General features: G+C 56.8%; 1 protein-coding gene across 3 annotated transcripts in view; it reads left to right on the top strand.

Moving 5' to 3' along the window:
• The window catches only part of FBLN2 (fibulin 2), an 89,236-nt gene that overhangs the window by 23,481 nt on the left and 51,648 nt on the right, over positions 1-14,107 (top strand). For all 3 annotated transcript variants that reach the window (XM_049641073.1, XM_049641074.1, XM_049641075.1), the window contains exon 2: positions 4,315-5,655. In XM_049641073.1, coding sequence (XP_049497030.1) covers positions 4,374-5,655 — 1,282 coding nt within the window. In that variant the 5' untranslated portion in view covers positions 4,315-4,373. The remainder of the gene's footprint in view (positions 1-4,314; positions 5,656-14,107) is intronic.

Below are 14,107 nucleotides of genomic sequence, written 5' to 3'. Positions count from 1 at the left end.
AGGAGTGGTTAATGAGGAGACCTAGAACAGAGGTGTGGGCAGGGTTGGGGCAGTTCTTGGAGTCATGGCTGTGGGTGGGGAGTCCTTGGAGCCCCAGGGCCTGCAGGGGTAGGGGAGAGGCAGCTCTCAGAACCCAGCAGGGTCACCCAACTGGAGTTGTGACCAAACCCCTGCCCTGGAGGGAAGAAGGGATGGAGATGGGGAATAGATTCCCCGCTCTCTCTCTCCTTCCCTCTGGCTGCTGTTGAAGGATGCAGGAACCTCCAGTCTGAAGAGGTCAGCCTCCCAGGTGCAGAGCAGGGTGGATAAGGGTAGGGGAGTGGATCTAGGGACAGGTAACTGGCACAGTGGCCCGCACCTGCTGTGGTATCCCCACCAACCACGGGATGAATACCCGGTGACGACCGTGGGCCTGTGGACCTGCTGCAGATTTCTTTAGATGGTTTGCTGGCGGCAGAACACTGCAAGACCGCAGTGCGTGCCCACGTGGGCCTGATGGCATGTAGGTCACTCTCCAGGGTGTCTGCTCCAGTGGTCACTTAGGCCAACTAGCATTATAATAATAACGATTTTCTTGTTACTAATGTGCAAACACTTGCCAGCTTTGCCAGTCTGATCTGTGAGTTTTGCTTTGCATTTCCCTGGCCCTTAATAAGTTCCCACCTTGGGAGTGTGTGACCCAGCCTGCAGGCACTGGGCAGCCTGGCTCTAGGCTCTTTGTTTGTGACCACAGTCTGGCTGCTGGGGCTCCCCCCTGCAGGGAGGTCAGGCTCCCTTTCTCAGCCCCTCCTCTCGTGGCTCTTCTTTTTAGATTGGAGGGAGGGGGTGTCGGCAGAAGCCAGACATTAAGGGGGCCACTTGCTGTGGGGGCCGTGGGAAAACAGCAGCTGGAGTCTCCAGGAGAGACATGTTTGAATGTGAGAACCAGCAGTGTGGAGATTGTGGCCTCCTACTTCTCACCTGTGTGTTTCCAGCCCTGCTTGCCTATCTCCAGGGACAGGGGGCTCACCCCTTCCCCTAGCAGCTTGGTCCATCCTTGAACGGAGAAAAGCTTTTCACCTGTGGACCCTTCTCAAAGGTGGGCACGCAACCTTCAGACGGCACCAGGAGGCTCTGAGCAGTGTGTAGAGGGCCCCAGGCTTCCATTCTCTCAGCTGGAGATCATAGAATGACCGTGAGGTTTCCAGTTTAGGGGCAGACCTTGGGGGACCTTGAATTCAAGCACACCCAACCACATGTATGTGAGTGATGAGGCCACGGAGACTATAGGAGCTCATACCCTGTGTGACATCTGAGGGTGGCCAGGGCTTGGTGGTTTTCAGGAAGAGTCAGAAACCTGGATTTCCTGCCCGTCCCTTCCCTCCCCGCCCCTTCCCTTCCCACCTGAATTTTCACATGAACATTTCTAATTTGTAAATGCTAGTAACTAATTTAAAACCGAAAACCCACTGTGTGGGACAAACAAAACACACTTTCGGCTAACCAGCACCTGTGGGCCCCCTGCTGTGACCTAAGGTGTGATGGAGCCTCTTCACTATATACAAATGGCTCAGAGAGGGCGAGGGCCTTGCTCAGGGTTGCACAGCAAATGAGAACACAAAGTCAGGGCCTGATGTTCTTTATGGTTCCCCTGGGCCTGGGGTGGGAGTGATGGGTGAACCCAAGATCTGGAATCACCTAGGTGTGGGCAGAATGTGACGCTTGGGGGGATCAAGGGCCAGGGCACCCAGGGGGCCGAGAGGAACTAGGGGACCAGCTCATGGGAGAAAGTGAGGTGGGGTAGGTGGAGTGTGGCAGGGCTGGCTGGGACCAAAGTTCCTCTGGGAGAAGGTCTGGGAGAAGCCTGCCAGCCGGTGGTGGGAATGTTTGCCCCTGGGGGATGTGTTGTTTGTGTGATTGGGGTAGAGGTGGGAAGAGGGTTTTAGTCTTGGTCTGCGAAGATTTCCTTCCTTAAATGACACTGTTGACAGTGGACTCAAGGGCTGCTTTGGGGCCTTTGTGCCCCACCATCTCCAGGTAGAGGGCCATGCCCCTGGTCGGTGGGGATCACAGGCCCCGGGTCTTCCCATGGCCCATTCCTAGTCTCACGTTACGGAGCCACCCGCCTTCTGAGATGGCTTCTCAGCTCGGGTCGGGGTGGGGATGTCTGTCGGTGTCTTTGCCATCTTTTGGGCTTTCCTTGGGCTTCTCAAACTTGGCATGGCTCAAACTGGGCTGCATCCCCCCCACCAGGCCCTCCTTTGACAGCTTTCTCTGCCTCAGGAAGCCACAGCTCCATCCTTCCAGGGGCTCAGACCAAAACCTTGGCTCATCCCAGACTCCTCTCCTGTCACACCCCATCCAGTCCATCAGCAAATCTTGTCAGTTCTACCTTCTCAGTAATTCCCCTTTCCATCATCCTCTCCTGCTTCCCCTCCCTTACCACCCTGGCTATCTCGTGCCCTCTCCCTGGTCTCCCTGCTCCTGTCTAGCTCCCCTGTTCTCAACACAGCAGCCAGGTGAATTCCTTTAAGTAAAGAGTCCCATCACATGGTTCCAGACTCCAATCCAAGGCTTCCAGAAGCACTGCTTGATCTGACTGTTGTTCCCACACTCATCCTTGCTCATTTGCCAAGCTATGGTGGCCCTCTGCTGTTCCTCATCTCCCCCCTGCTGGTCCTGCCTCGGGCCCTTTGCGCTTGCTATTTGGCCAGCTGACATACAGATATGCCTTTACCACCAGAGATATTCACATGGCCATCTCCTTTGATTCATGCCTCAGCTGAAATGGCACTTCCTTGGAAAAGCCTTGCCTGACCACCCCTGTTAAAATAGGCTTTCCCACAGCCCAGTGACTTCCTGTCACATTTCCTTGCTTTCTGTCATTTATTTCTCCATTGTGCTTCTTACTGCCAGGCATTCAGTAATCTGCCAAATTGCTGTGGGTTTATTACCTGCCTCCCCACACCAGAGTGTCTGCACGGGCAGAATGGCCATGAAGCCGTCTTATGAAGCCATAACCCAGCACCAGTTCTGGTTGACTGATCAGCAGAGGCAGACCTTCTTGTTCCGCCATGCTGGGTGCTGCTGAGTTGCTGTCACTGTCCCCCTGACCCTTGAACTCCAGCCTCGCCCGCCCGCTCTGCCTGGGCGCAGCCAGGAGGCAGGCAGCACGAGGCTGCGTCTTCTAGAAACAGTGGTGGCTCTGCTCTCTGCTTCCTCTCTCCTCCCATCAGAAACTTCTAAGAAGTTATTATTATATATTTTTAGGTTTGCAATGACAAACACTTAAAATACTAGAGATGTCACTTTATTGTGTATTTCTTCCCCTTCCTGTTTTTAGAAAGCCAGCCGGTTTTAGCAAAGTGACTGCAAACAATAGCTTAGGTCGCTGCGGTGGGTGGAGAAGGAGCCCATGTTTGGGAGTGAGGGCAGGGTCAGGGCGGTTCCCACCCGGATGGCAGATCTGCCCTTGCCGGAGCAGGGAAGCGTCGACAGGGCTTGGGGCCACAGCGTGTTGGGGTCAGCTGCTCTCAGGTCACACGGCTTCGCAGAGAAAGGGCTGAGTGGAGTTGGGGAGGGCGGGGAGAGTGACGGGCATATCCTAGGGCAGATGGGAGGTGAGGCTGGAGGTGGGGGAGGTCTAGGGAAATGAGGAGAAGAGGGCAGAGGGTAGAGAGCTGTTCTGGGGGCGAGTGGACAGGTCTTGTGGGGGTGGGTGGTGTGAAGGACAGAATTTTCGGGGATAATTCTGGGAATGGTGGTGACATTTGCTGAGGCAGCTGAGGACATTGGCAGGAACCTCTCCTGTGGCTAAGCTTGTAGTCCAAGGAGGTCTGTTGGGGGGTGTTCCTGAGCCCTGGGGTCTGAGGGCTGCAGTCGGGGTGGGGTGGCTCGGCTGGCTGGTTGGGGGGGGCTTGTTGCTGCTCAGCGTCCGTCTGACCACATCCTCTGGCTGGCAGCCCGAGCCGCTGGGTGGATGGCTGCAGAACAGAAATCTTTTGGGTGGTCGTGTGTGTGTGTGTGTGTGTGTGTGTGTGTGTGTGTGTGTGTGTATGTGACTGTGGGCAGGAGGCTCCCTCTCAGGAGGCATATGTCAGAAGGCAGGTGAGGGCGGGGGGGTCAGCGGCCCTGAGTTGGGGCCGTGTTGGCGACGGGACGTCAGCACCTGTGGCACCTGAGCGACTGTGGATGCCCCCATCTGTGCGTCTGAGCAGTCGCGACCGGGAGCGTGTGCGTGGGTGTGCCATGTTCCAGGGGCACACACGCCTGCATGAAGGTGGCCGAGGCTCCGTCCACCTGTGTGCTGACGGGTGTTCCTTCTGCTCCCCCCAGGGCCTCGCAGGAGAGGACGCAGTTCATCCTGAGGCAGCATCTGGACTGGCCGTGGGACCATGGCGCTGCTCTGGGAGCCCGCAGGAGCTTGGCTGGCCCTGGCCGTGGCCTTGGCCCTGGGCCCGAGCGCCGGCACGGCGGCCCCGAGGCAGGACTGCACGGGTGTTGAGTGCCCGCCGCTGGAGAACTGCATCGAGGAGGCCCTGGAGCCGGGCGCCTGCTGTGCTACCTGTGTGCAGCGGGGCTGTGCCTGTGAAGGCTACCAGTACTACGACTGCCTGCAGGGGGGCTTTGTGCGTGGCCGGGTGCCTGCCGGCCAGTCCTACTTCGTGGACTTCGGCAGCACCGAGTGTACCTGTCCGCCTGGTGGTGGCAAGATCAGCTGCCAGTTCATGCTGTGCCCGGAGCTGCCCCCCAACTGCATCGAGGCCGTGCTGGTGGCCGACAGTTGCCCGCAGTGCGGCCAGGTGGGCTGCATCCACGGCGGTCGCAAGTATGCTGCTGGCCACACGGTCCACCTCCCGCCCTGCCGGGCCTGCCACTGTCCCGACAGCGGGGGTGAGCTCATCTGCTACCAGCTCCCCGGTTGCCATGGAGGTGCCGCTGCCACCGGGAACTTCTCGGATGCTGAGGAGGGTGACCCCGAGAAGCACTACGAGGACCCCTACAGCTATGACCAGGAGGTGGCCGAGGCGGAAGCTGCAGCAGCCCTGGCGGGAGAGCTCCAGGCGGGCCCAGGGGGCCCAGCCGCTCTGGGAGGTGGCAGTCAGCCGTCCTCCGCCATCCAGGCCACCCCCTGGCCGGCCGCCCTCCCTAGGCCCACGGCAGCTGCTGCCCTGGGTCCTCCGGCCCCCGTGCAAGCCAAAGCCAGGAGAGTGACGGAGGACAGCCACGGGGCAGGGCAGGAGCAGACAGAGGAGCTGACCTTCAGGGAGCAGCCAGCAGCAGGTGGCCCCGGGGAGCTGGATGGCCAGCCCACTGAAGGCCCAGCTGGGCCTGGTCTCCCTGCCCAGGAGGACAAGGCAGAGGCTAGGGCAGGGCCTGAAGAGAACCTCATCCCGGAAGCCCAGGTCACTCCCCGCGGTGCCGGGCAAGAGGGAGCTGGGCCCATTCTGATGTCAAGCGCGGCCAGCGTCCCCCCGACGCAGTCCACACCGAGCTCTCCCGAGGGTACGACGAAGCCCAGTACCCACACCATCCTGACGACATCTCCTCGTGAGGCAGCCTGGGTCCCACCTACCCAGGAAGCGCCCAGGCAGCCGCCGGTCCTGCTCCATTCTCGGCCAGAGGAGGACACGGATCCCAACTCTGTCCATTCTGTCCCCAGAGGTAACCCTGAAGGTAAGACTCTCTTCTAGTTCCTCCAGGAGCACTCAGCCCAGGGATGGGCAGCCTTAGGGCCCCTTCAGTGCCCCAGGTCCCTGCACATTTGCCTGGGGCAGGGGAAGCTGAGTCTGTGGGGCCAGGCTAGAGGCAGCCAGCCCAGCCCCCACACTACGGGGCCGGGGACTCTAACATGATGGAGCTTTCTTCCCTGGCTTTGCTCCTGGGGATGGGGTGGGTAGGTAGGGGTGAGGTCCCCATTGCCTTAGGCGCTGGGCTGCCTGCTAGGGCTGTGGTTGAGGGCTTCTTAGGCATACCTTATCAGGGCTGGAGGGTCCCTGAGGACGGTTCTAGCTCAGGGACAGGCGGGGCCCAGTGGGGTCCACAGGTGCCCTGGCAGGAAGTGGGGAGTTTTGCAGACACAGCTAATTGCTCACATCCTCCCTGACAGTAGCCTCTGGGCAGGGCTGTGTTCTCCGTCCAGCGGTGGCAGCAGAAGTGATGTGGCCTCTTGGGGCCCCTTGTGAGAACCTGGTACCAGGTCGCCACCCCTTTCGGCCAGGGGTCCTGTCTACACACCTGTCATTCTCGTCCCTGCTCCGCTCAGCACTCTGCTCTAGCTCCCACCTACTCAGAGTAGAAGCCACAACTCGCTCTCGGGCCACAGGCTCGGCAGTGTCTGTGTAACCAGTCTGGAGTGTAACCTCCTGGACCACCTCTCCGTCACCCTTGTCTTAGTCTCTTCTGGCTGCTCTTAACAAAAATGCTACAGACGAGGGGGCTTAAACAACAAGTATTTGTTTCTCATGGTTCTGGAGGCTGGGAAGGCCGAGGTCAAGGTGCCGGCAGATCTGGTGTCTGGTGAGAGCCTGCTTCCCGGTTTGCAGCTGGCTGTCTGCTCGTTATGTCCTTGCCTGGCCGATGAGGGTATATCTCACCTGAGATACACTAGAGAAGGGGCGCGTTTTCTTGCATCTCTTAGAAAGGCACTAATCCCATCCTGAGGGCTCTACCCTCATGGCCTAATTATGTCCCCAGGGATCTGTCTCCATATACCATCCCCATTAGGGTTTTAACATATGAATTTGTGGCTGGGGCTTAAACACTCAGTCCCTATGGGTCTCTCCCCCTCACCCACTCTGCACTGGCTTCCTACCCCCTGTCAGGTAACTTCTAGCCCCAGGGCCTTTGCACTTGCTCCCCCCTCTTGAAATGTTCTCCCATTCCTTCCTTCTTGTAAGCTCTCTTTTCAAGGTCACCTCCCCGGAGAGGCCTTCTTTGACCAGTTAAAAGAGCACCCCACCTTTCTCTTACCCTGCTTGAATTTCTCCTAGAAATACCTGGCATTATAGTATATAGTTTCTTTAATGTTGTCTCCCCTAGTGGAATGTTAGTACCACGAGTGAAGGGACCGCATCTGTCATCTCCTCTGCTATGCCTGAGGGCCTCCAGCAGGGCCTGCAACACTGTTGGTGCTCTGTAAACATAAGGTGAATAAAAGGGAATGGGTGGGGGCTTTCTGGCCACCCCCTGTCACCCTCTCTCACCCTAGCTCCCCTTCCATCCAACAAGCACCTTATACTGACACATTCCCTCTCTTCCACCCATTTGCTCACACTGTTCCCAGCCAGCTCAGGCAGCACCTCCTCCAGGAAGCTTTTCCCTGAATCTTTATGCCTTGTCTGATCCCCTCACCACCACCCCTCCCTGGCTCCCTGGCTCACCTCTGAGGGTACCCTAGGCAGGTATCTGATGGCCTAGAGATCCCTCCCCATAGCTGAGAGTCTGCATCTCGTTCAATCCCTATTGTGTTCTGTGTAAATGTTCCTTATAAGCCTTCTTGAGGCATCCACTGTGAACAGGCCCTGGTGGGCCCTGGGGAGGCAGAAATGGACCGCTATGGCCCATGTCCGTAGGCTGGGGGCTGTGAGGGAGGGATGCCTGGGTGGTGTCTGGGAAGGTTTCTTGGAGTGGGGGGCCCGAGGGGGCCTCCCTCTCGCTCTCCCCCTGTCTCTCTTCCTCTCGAGCAAGAGGGAGAGGGAGAGAGAGAGAGGAGAGGGACCTGGGATTTCTGCAGCATTCCCGGACGCCCACCCTGCTGCCCACAGCTCTCAAGTACTGCGGCTCTGGTCGGACATAGACTGTGCACAGCTTGTGCCTCTGCGGCGAGGGGGTGACACTGCAGGCTTCCCCTGACCTGCAGTCAGTCTCCCCAGCCAGATGGCTCTCCTTCCAGCCCGGTCATAGCGAGTGGGGTGCAGAACTTACCCTTGCCGAGCACCCCCCGGGTGCCAGGCCCCGTTGCCGTGGTTGGATCCTTCCCACACGCCGGGGAGGTGGGCTCTTCTTGAGCACCGAGCACGTGCGGGTCAGAGAGGAGTGGCTCCAGGTCCCACAGGGGGAGTTGGTGGGCCGGACCCAGGGCAGTGGGCTTCAGGGGGGCTCCTCCTCACCCAGCCCTGAGCCTGCAGGATGTGGGGAGCCTGTGTGGGGTGGGGTGGGGTGGGGTGGGGGCTGTAATGAAGTACATGTGTAGCCGGGGAGAGCTTGCAGGCCTGGCTGGAGCATGGTACATGCAGTGTGTTTGGGTTGTAGCCTCCGCCCCCACCCCTGCCTCTTGCTCCAGAGGCCTCTCTGTGGTTCTGGGCCTTTGGAATCTTGGAGACTTTCTTTGTTCTGAGGAGCCCTAGTTTTTTTTTTTTTTTTTTTCTCTGCCCTGAGCTTTCTCAGATGGATTTTGGGGTGTGGCGTTTGAGGAGGGCTGCTTGGGGGCAGGGGCCCCTGATTGGGTGTCCCTTATCCCATCTGAGGGCTGTCCTGGCAGAGGGCCCAGCACATGGAAAGCCCAGGGATAGTCATCAGGGCATGGACAGGCGGCTGCACTTTTTGGTGTGCAAGAAAAGGAAGGTGTGGGACGCTGGGAGCTGGGGGAGCTTGGCCCTGGCCAGATAAACAAGGACCGGCCTGCCTCCCACCACCCCGTCCGTCTTTCCTCCTTGTCTCACCCAGTGTTCCCACCGTCACCCACCAATCCATGCACTCTGCTCCACTACCTGTACAACTTAGGCAGGCGGCTCGCCGTTTCCGGTCTCGTTTTCTCCATCTGTAAGCAGGAAAGTCCCTGCTTCATGGGGATGTCTTGAGGTTTCAGGGAGCTGATGCGTGCCCAGTGCTCAGCATGGAGCTTAGTGCTTGCTGAGTAGTTAAAACTGTTAGCCATGGTTCTTCCCCCCCTCTCTTCTCCAATCTACAGATGTTTTTGGAGCACGCTGTCTGTGCCAGGGGTGTGCCAGCGAACAAGGCTGGCACAGCCTCTTCCCTTCCGAGGTCTGATGGCGGAGATGGGTATTAAATGGATAAGCACACACACAGATTTCTTCGTGGTCGCAACTGAGGACACACAGCTCATGGGTGGGGGTCAGGTGCCCGACTGAGCATCCTTTGGGAAGTGGGGACGTTAGAGGCCCCTGGCTGCTGCTGTGGGGAGAGAGGACTGGGGCATCCCAAGTGACAGAGGGGCCTTCAGTGGGGAGAAGCTGGGGAGGTAGCTTTGCCCTGCTCACCAGTGGGGCTGGCTGAGAGGCGGGCCGTGGGGCCGGAAATGACCCCCAGCCATGTTGCCATGGCAGCCCTGGGGCCAGGAGAAGGAGGTTTCCAGCCATTGCCCCAGGCCCTGCTGGGGTGGGGGTCTCGTCTTTGAGGCGGAGCCGTGCCAGGGATCCCGGCTGCCTCTGAGCATGTCCAGATGTGGTCTAATGGAAGCCACATGCCCGGCTCTCTGGGCCGGGGAGAAGGGGTCTGATGTCTGTTGTCACTCAGGGGGCTTTGTGAGAGTGCCTTCCCCTTCTGCCACTGGGCTGGCATGATGGAGGGAGCCAGGGACTTCTCCCCACTGCCCTTCTGGGCCCCAAGGGGCAGGGTGGCCCTCAGGAAGTCGGAGTTTCCCCCTCCTGGGAAAAGGCTCCAGCCAAACCCCTGTGGGCCCCCAGACCACGTGGCGGGAAAGGGGCCCCTTACTCAGGACCCTCATGTAACCAGATTCTGCAGGGCAGGCGTCCTTGGATGCTTTGACATTCCGGTTAACAGAGAAACTGTAAACTCAAATAACTGTATTAATTGCACACCCCTTGTAGTGTTTGTGACTTGTGCCAGCACCGTCGTGAGAACTCTGTGATAATTAACCCCTTTAATATTCACTGCCGCCCCCTTAGGTCACAGCAGAGGAATCAGGCAGTTCGTCTGCGGACACACATGCAGGGAATGGTGGATCCAGGGTTCCCTTGCGTTGCTTCTTGTCTTCATCCCTGTCATTTCTGAGTGCCTCGTGTGTCCATGGGCTGTGGCAGATGCTGAATGGACAGTGTAGAACAAAACCCAGCACCATCCTTGCTCCTGGGGAGCTTACGGGTTAGTGGGGGAGATAACCCAGTGACATTCTGAGCCATGACTAGGGCCGAGGAAGGAGGTGGGCGTGCTCTGTGAGTCTGTCTCGGGGATCTGACTTCTCCTGGGGATCAGGGAAGGCTTCCTGGGGGAAGTAATATTTGAGCACGAGGGCTTGTTGAGTGGCCAGTAGGTGGCAAGCAGAGAGAAGAGAGTGCTTCAAGCCGAGGGCGTAGCACGTGCAAAGGCCCTGTAGCTGGAGGGAGTGAAATCGATGGAAAGGAGGCTGTGTGGCTGGGATGAAGCTGGGGAGGGGTAGGGGACCGTGATGGTGTTGATCCTCAGGATGAAGATTTGGGTCTTTGTCCCAAGAGCAGTGGGGAGCCATTGAAGGTGTAAGGCAGGAGGTGGTATGATCTTATTTGTGCAGTGCAGCACTCCCTCTGGGTGCTGGAAGGAGGGACACAGGACAATCACTGGGCCTTCTCTATGTCTGTGGGTTTCCAGTCGCCCCCTCCTACCCCCTGCCCAGAATCACCAGGCCGTGACTCTAGAAAAGGGACTTGCCTAGGCTCTTCCTGTTCCCCAGAGGATCCTCACAGACCCTCCCCTCTCTTCTCATCTTGGCCTGCGGGAGATTTAAATTTGTGTGGGGCCTGAGGGAACCTGGTTGGGATTCTGGACCCCTGAGCCCAGGTCGCATGCAACAGAATTACCTCCTGCAAGAGCTCCAGGCTCCTGGAGCAGGCCGGGGATGGAGTCACCCTGTGGGGGCTGTGACCCTACTCAGCAGCAGAGCCCGGCCGGAAGAGCTCACAAGAGGGCCTGGCCAGCCCTTCCTGTCCTCACTCCAAACCACAGGGCCTTGAAATGGGGTATCTGACTGCTAGGGCCGTGTGGGGCCTATACTGCGAGCGACAGGATGGGCAGACAAGGGTCCCGGCCCCCCCCACCCCCACCCCAGACCCTGCACGTCCGCCGTCAGTCCTCAGTCTGAAGCCCACTACTGACTTGTTGTGTGATCTGGGGCCTGGGACATCTGGGACGTCACCCCCTCTGAGCCCCACTTTCCTTGTTGACAGAATGGCACGGTTGCACGGGCCCGAGGCTGTGGTGAGTTCGAAGGCGTTAGGAGCAAGGCCTGCGTGGAGTGAGGACATGGGCCCCTGTTGCCCACGCGTCTCCCTGCTATGCTGTCAAAATGGCGCACACCCCTCCCCTTGGTCCGCCCGTTACCTTCTTTCTGCAGAGCACTTGTGTAAGCAGTGGAATTTTGTTGGGAATAGGTTGAAATGGGAAGGTTTCATGTAAATTTTAGCTCTCAGGCTTTCCTTGAACATTGGCAGCTGTGGGCACGCCAGGCCTGTGTGCCCCAGGCGGGCTGTCGGGGGAGCTGGGAGGGGGCTGCCCGCCCTGCAGACTGGGTGCGCGCTCTGTGCTTGGCTGGACCAGCGCTGCCCGGTTCCACCCCCGGCCTGGCCCTGGTTGGCAGTGGGGTCGGGTCCTGTGCTGGGGGCACCTGTGAGAGCAGAGACTTTCTTCCTGTGGTCTGTGTGACCATTCTGTTTCATGGAAGAGAAACTGGCATCCTGAGGGGATGGGAGGTGTCGGTAGAGCTGGGCAGGGGGCTGCAGTCTCCCAGTGTGTGTGTGTGGGGGGGTGGGTTCCTGGCTCCCACGGGGCACCTGGAGACACAGTGAGTCTGAGTGGCCTTAGCTGGGCCCTCCCTGTATTTGCCTGTCCCACAGCATATAGCACTTGGAGGAAATGGGTGCATTTCATAGGCCACTCCCCTATAGCTAGGCCTGTAGTGGGTTTCTTTATTTTAATTTTTAAAACTATGTTTCTTCCCTCCCTCCCTCCCTTCCTCCCTCCCTCCCTCCCTCCCTCTCTCCTTTCCTTTCCTTCCTTCCTTCCTCCCTCCCTCCGTTTCTCCTTTCCTTTTTCTTTATTCCTTCCTTCCTTCCTTCCTTCCTTCCATCTTTCTTTCTTTCTTTCTTTCTTTCTTTCTTTCTTTCTTTCTTTCTTTCCTTCTTTCTTTCAGAACAGCTTTATTGAGATATAATCATGCACCATAAAGTCCCCTCTTTAAGAGTGTACAGTTCAGTAGTTTTTATCAGAGTTGTGCAGACATCATCAGACTCCACTTTTAGAACATTTTCATCACTCCCAAAAGAAACCCCATGCCCAGTAGCAGCCACTTCTCGTTTCCTCCTTCTCTCAGCCCCCCGCAACCACCAAGCTACTTTCTGTCTGTGGATTCGCATATTCTGGACATTCCTGGACACAGAATCATACAATATGTGGTCTTCGGGGGACTGTCTTCTGTCACTTAGCATAATTCTTTCAAGGTTCATCCGTATTGCAGCAAGCGTTGTACTTTGTTCCTTTTTGTGACTGAATAACATTCCGTGGTGTGGATTAGTGTGTTTTTCATCCATTCATCCCCTGACAGACATTGTGTTTCCACCTGTCAGCTATTAGGGGCACACTGCTGCTATTGATGCCCACGTACGTACTTTTGTGCGGACAGCTGCTTCTGGTTCTCTCGGTAGAATTGCTGGGTCATGTGGTGACTGCATGTTTACTCATTGAATGAACTGCCAGACCGCTCTCCACGGCAGCCCCACCATTTTACATTCCCACCAACAATGCGTGAGGGTTCCAGCTTCTCCACATCCTTGCCAACACTTGTTATTGTCTGTCCTTTTGAGTACAGTCGTCCCACCAGCTGGGAAGTGGTACCTGCAGTTTGGATTTGCAGTGTTTCTGATGCCTGATGATGTTGACCATCTTTTCATGAGCTCACTTTAGAAAATTCTAGGAAACACAGAACACACAGCACACATTCCACTAGCCACCGAAGCGATGGCGTCATCACAATGTCATGTTGTCTCTGGAAAGCTCTGCCATATACTCGTGGGACAAAGAGCATGAAGAAGGCAAGTGATGTAGTGTTGTTATGAAAATAATGCTGCCTCAGGGATCCCTGGGAAGGCCTTGGGAACCGTCCAGGGCCTGGGACCACACTTGAGAACCACTGGTCAGTATGCAAACACTAACATAGCATGCACACCGTTCTGCCCTGTGCTTTTTTGCCATTAACAATACATCTTGGAGTTCTTCCTTGTCAGTATGTGGAGAGTTCCCTTACCAGCCAGTGTTCCAGCTTTACTTTCCAGTCCCTCCTGACGGATGTTCAGCTTGTTTCCAGCCTTTTGCCATTGAAAAGCAACGCTCTAGCAGTTCCCCGGGTGGCTCTGTCGCTTAGGTATCTGACTCTTGATTTTGGCTCAGGTCATGATCTCACGGTTCATGAGATGGAACCCCAAGTCGGGCTCTGTGCTGACGGTGTGGAGCCTGCTTGGGATTCTCTCTCTCTCCCTCTCTCTCTCTCTCTGTCAAAAAAAAAAAAAAAAAGGCAATGCTCTAGTGAATATCTTTATGCTATGCCATGGTGTGGAGCACTGGGTCATTGTGCATTTCTTTACATATTTTAGCTATTTTTTGTAACATTATTGAAGTATAATCAATAGAACCTATCAGAAGCATACAGCGCATTAATACGTCTTCACAAATGAACACACCCATGTGACAGGCACTCAGATCATAAAGCATCATGTGACAAGCCAGGTCACCCCCTCAGTGCACGTCCCGGGAACCTACCGCCCTGACTTCTAATAGCAGACGTGAATTTTCTGCTCTCAGACTTTTATAAATGGGACCATATAGTCTGTTCTCTGTTGTGTCTGGCTTCTGTTGGCTCAGCACAGCCTTTCCGGGGTTCCCCAGGTTACCTGTGCTCTAGCTGGTCCTTCTGATTGCTGAGGGGTGCTCCGCTGTATGTGTGGACCCCAGTCCCGTTGTTCATTGTCCTGTCAAGGGGTGTTGGGGCTGTTTAAGTCTGACCATTAGGAAGAGTATTGCCGTGTAACTGCTCGAGCCAGTCTTTTCGTGACTGCTCGCACACACCCCTTTTGGGAGGTGCTGGCTCCCGTGTGCTCCTCTTTAGAAAACACAGGATGTGTACTTAACAACCTTGGTAGATGTCGGCTCAACCTCCTTTGAAAAGGGTGCCACGTTTTGC

This window comes from Panthera uncia, chromosome A2 (assembly GCF_023721935.1).
Source record: "Panthera uncia isolate 11264 chromosome A2, Puncia_PCG_1.0, whole genome shotgun sequence".
NCBI lineage: Eukaryota > Metazoa > Chordata > Mammalia > Carnivora > Felidae > Panthera > Panthera uncia.
The sequence above is the reverse complement of the archived record's forward strand: the minus strand, read 5'-3'. Positions and strand labels throughout refer to the sequence as shown.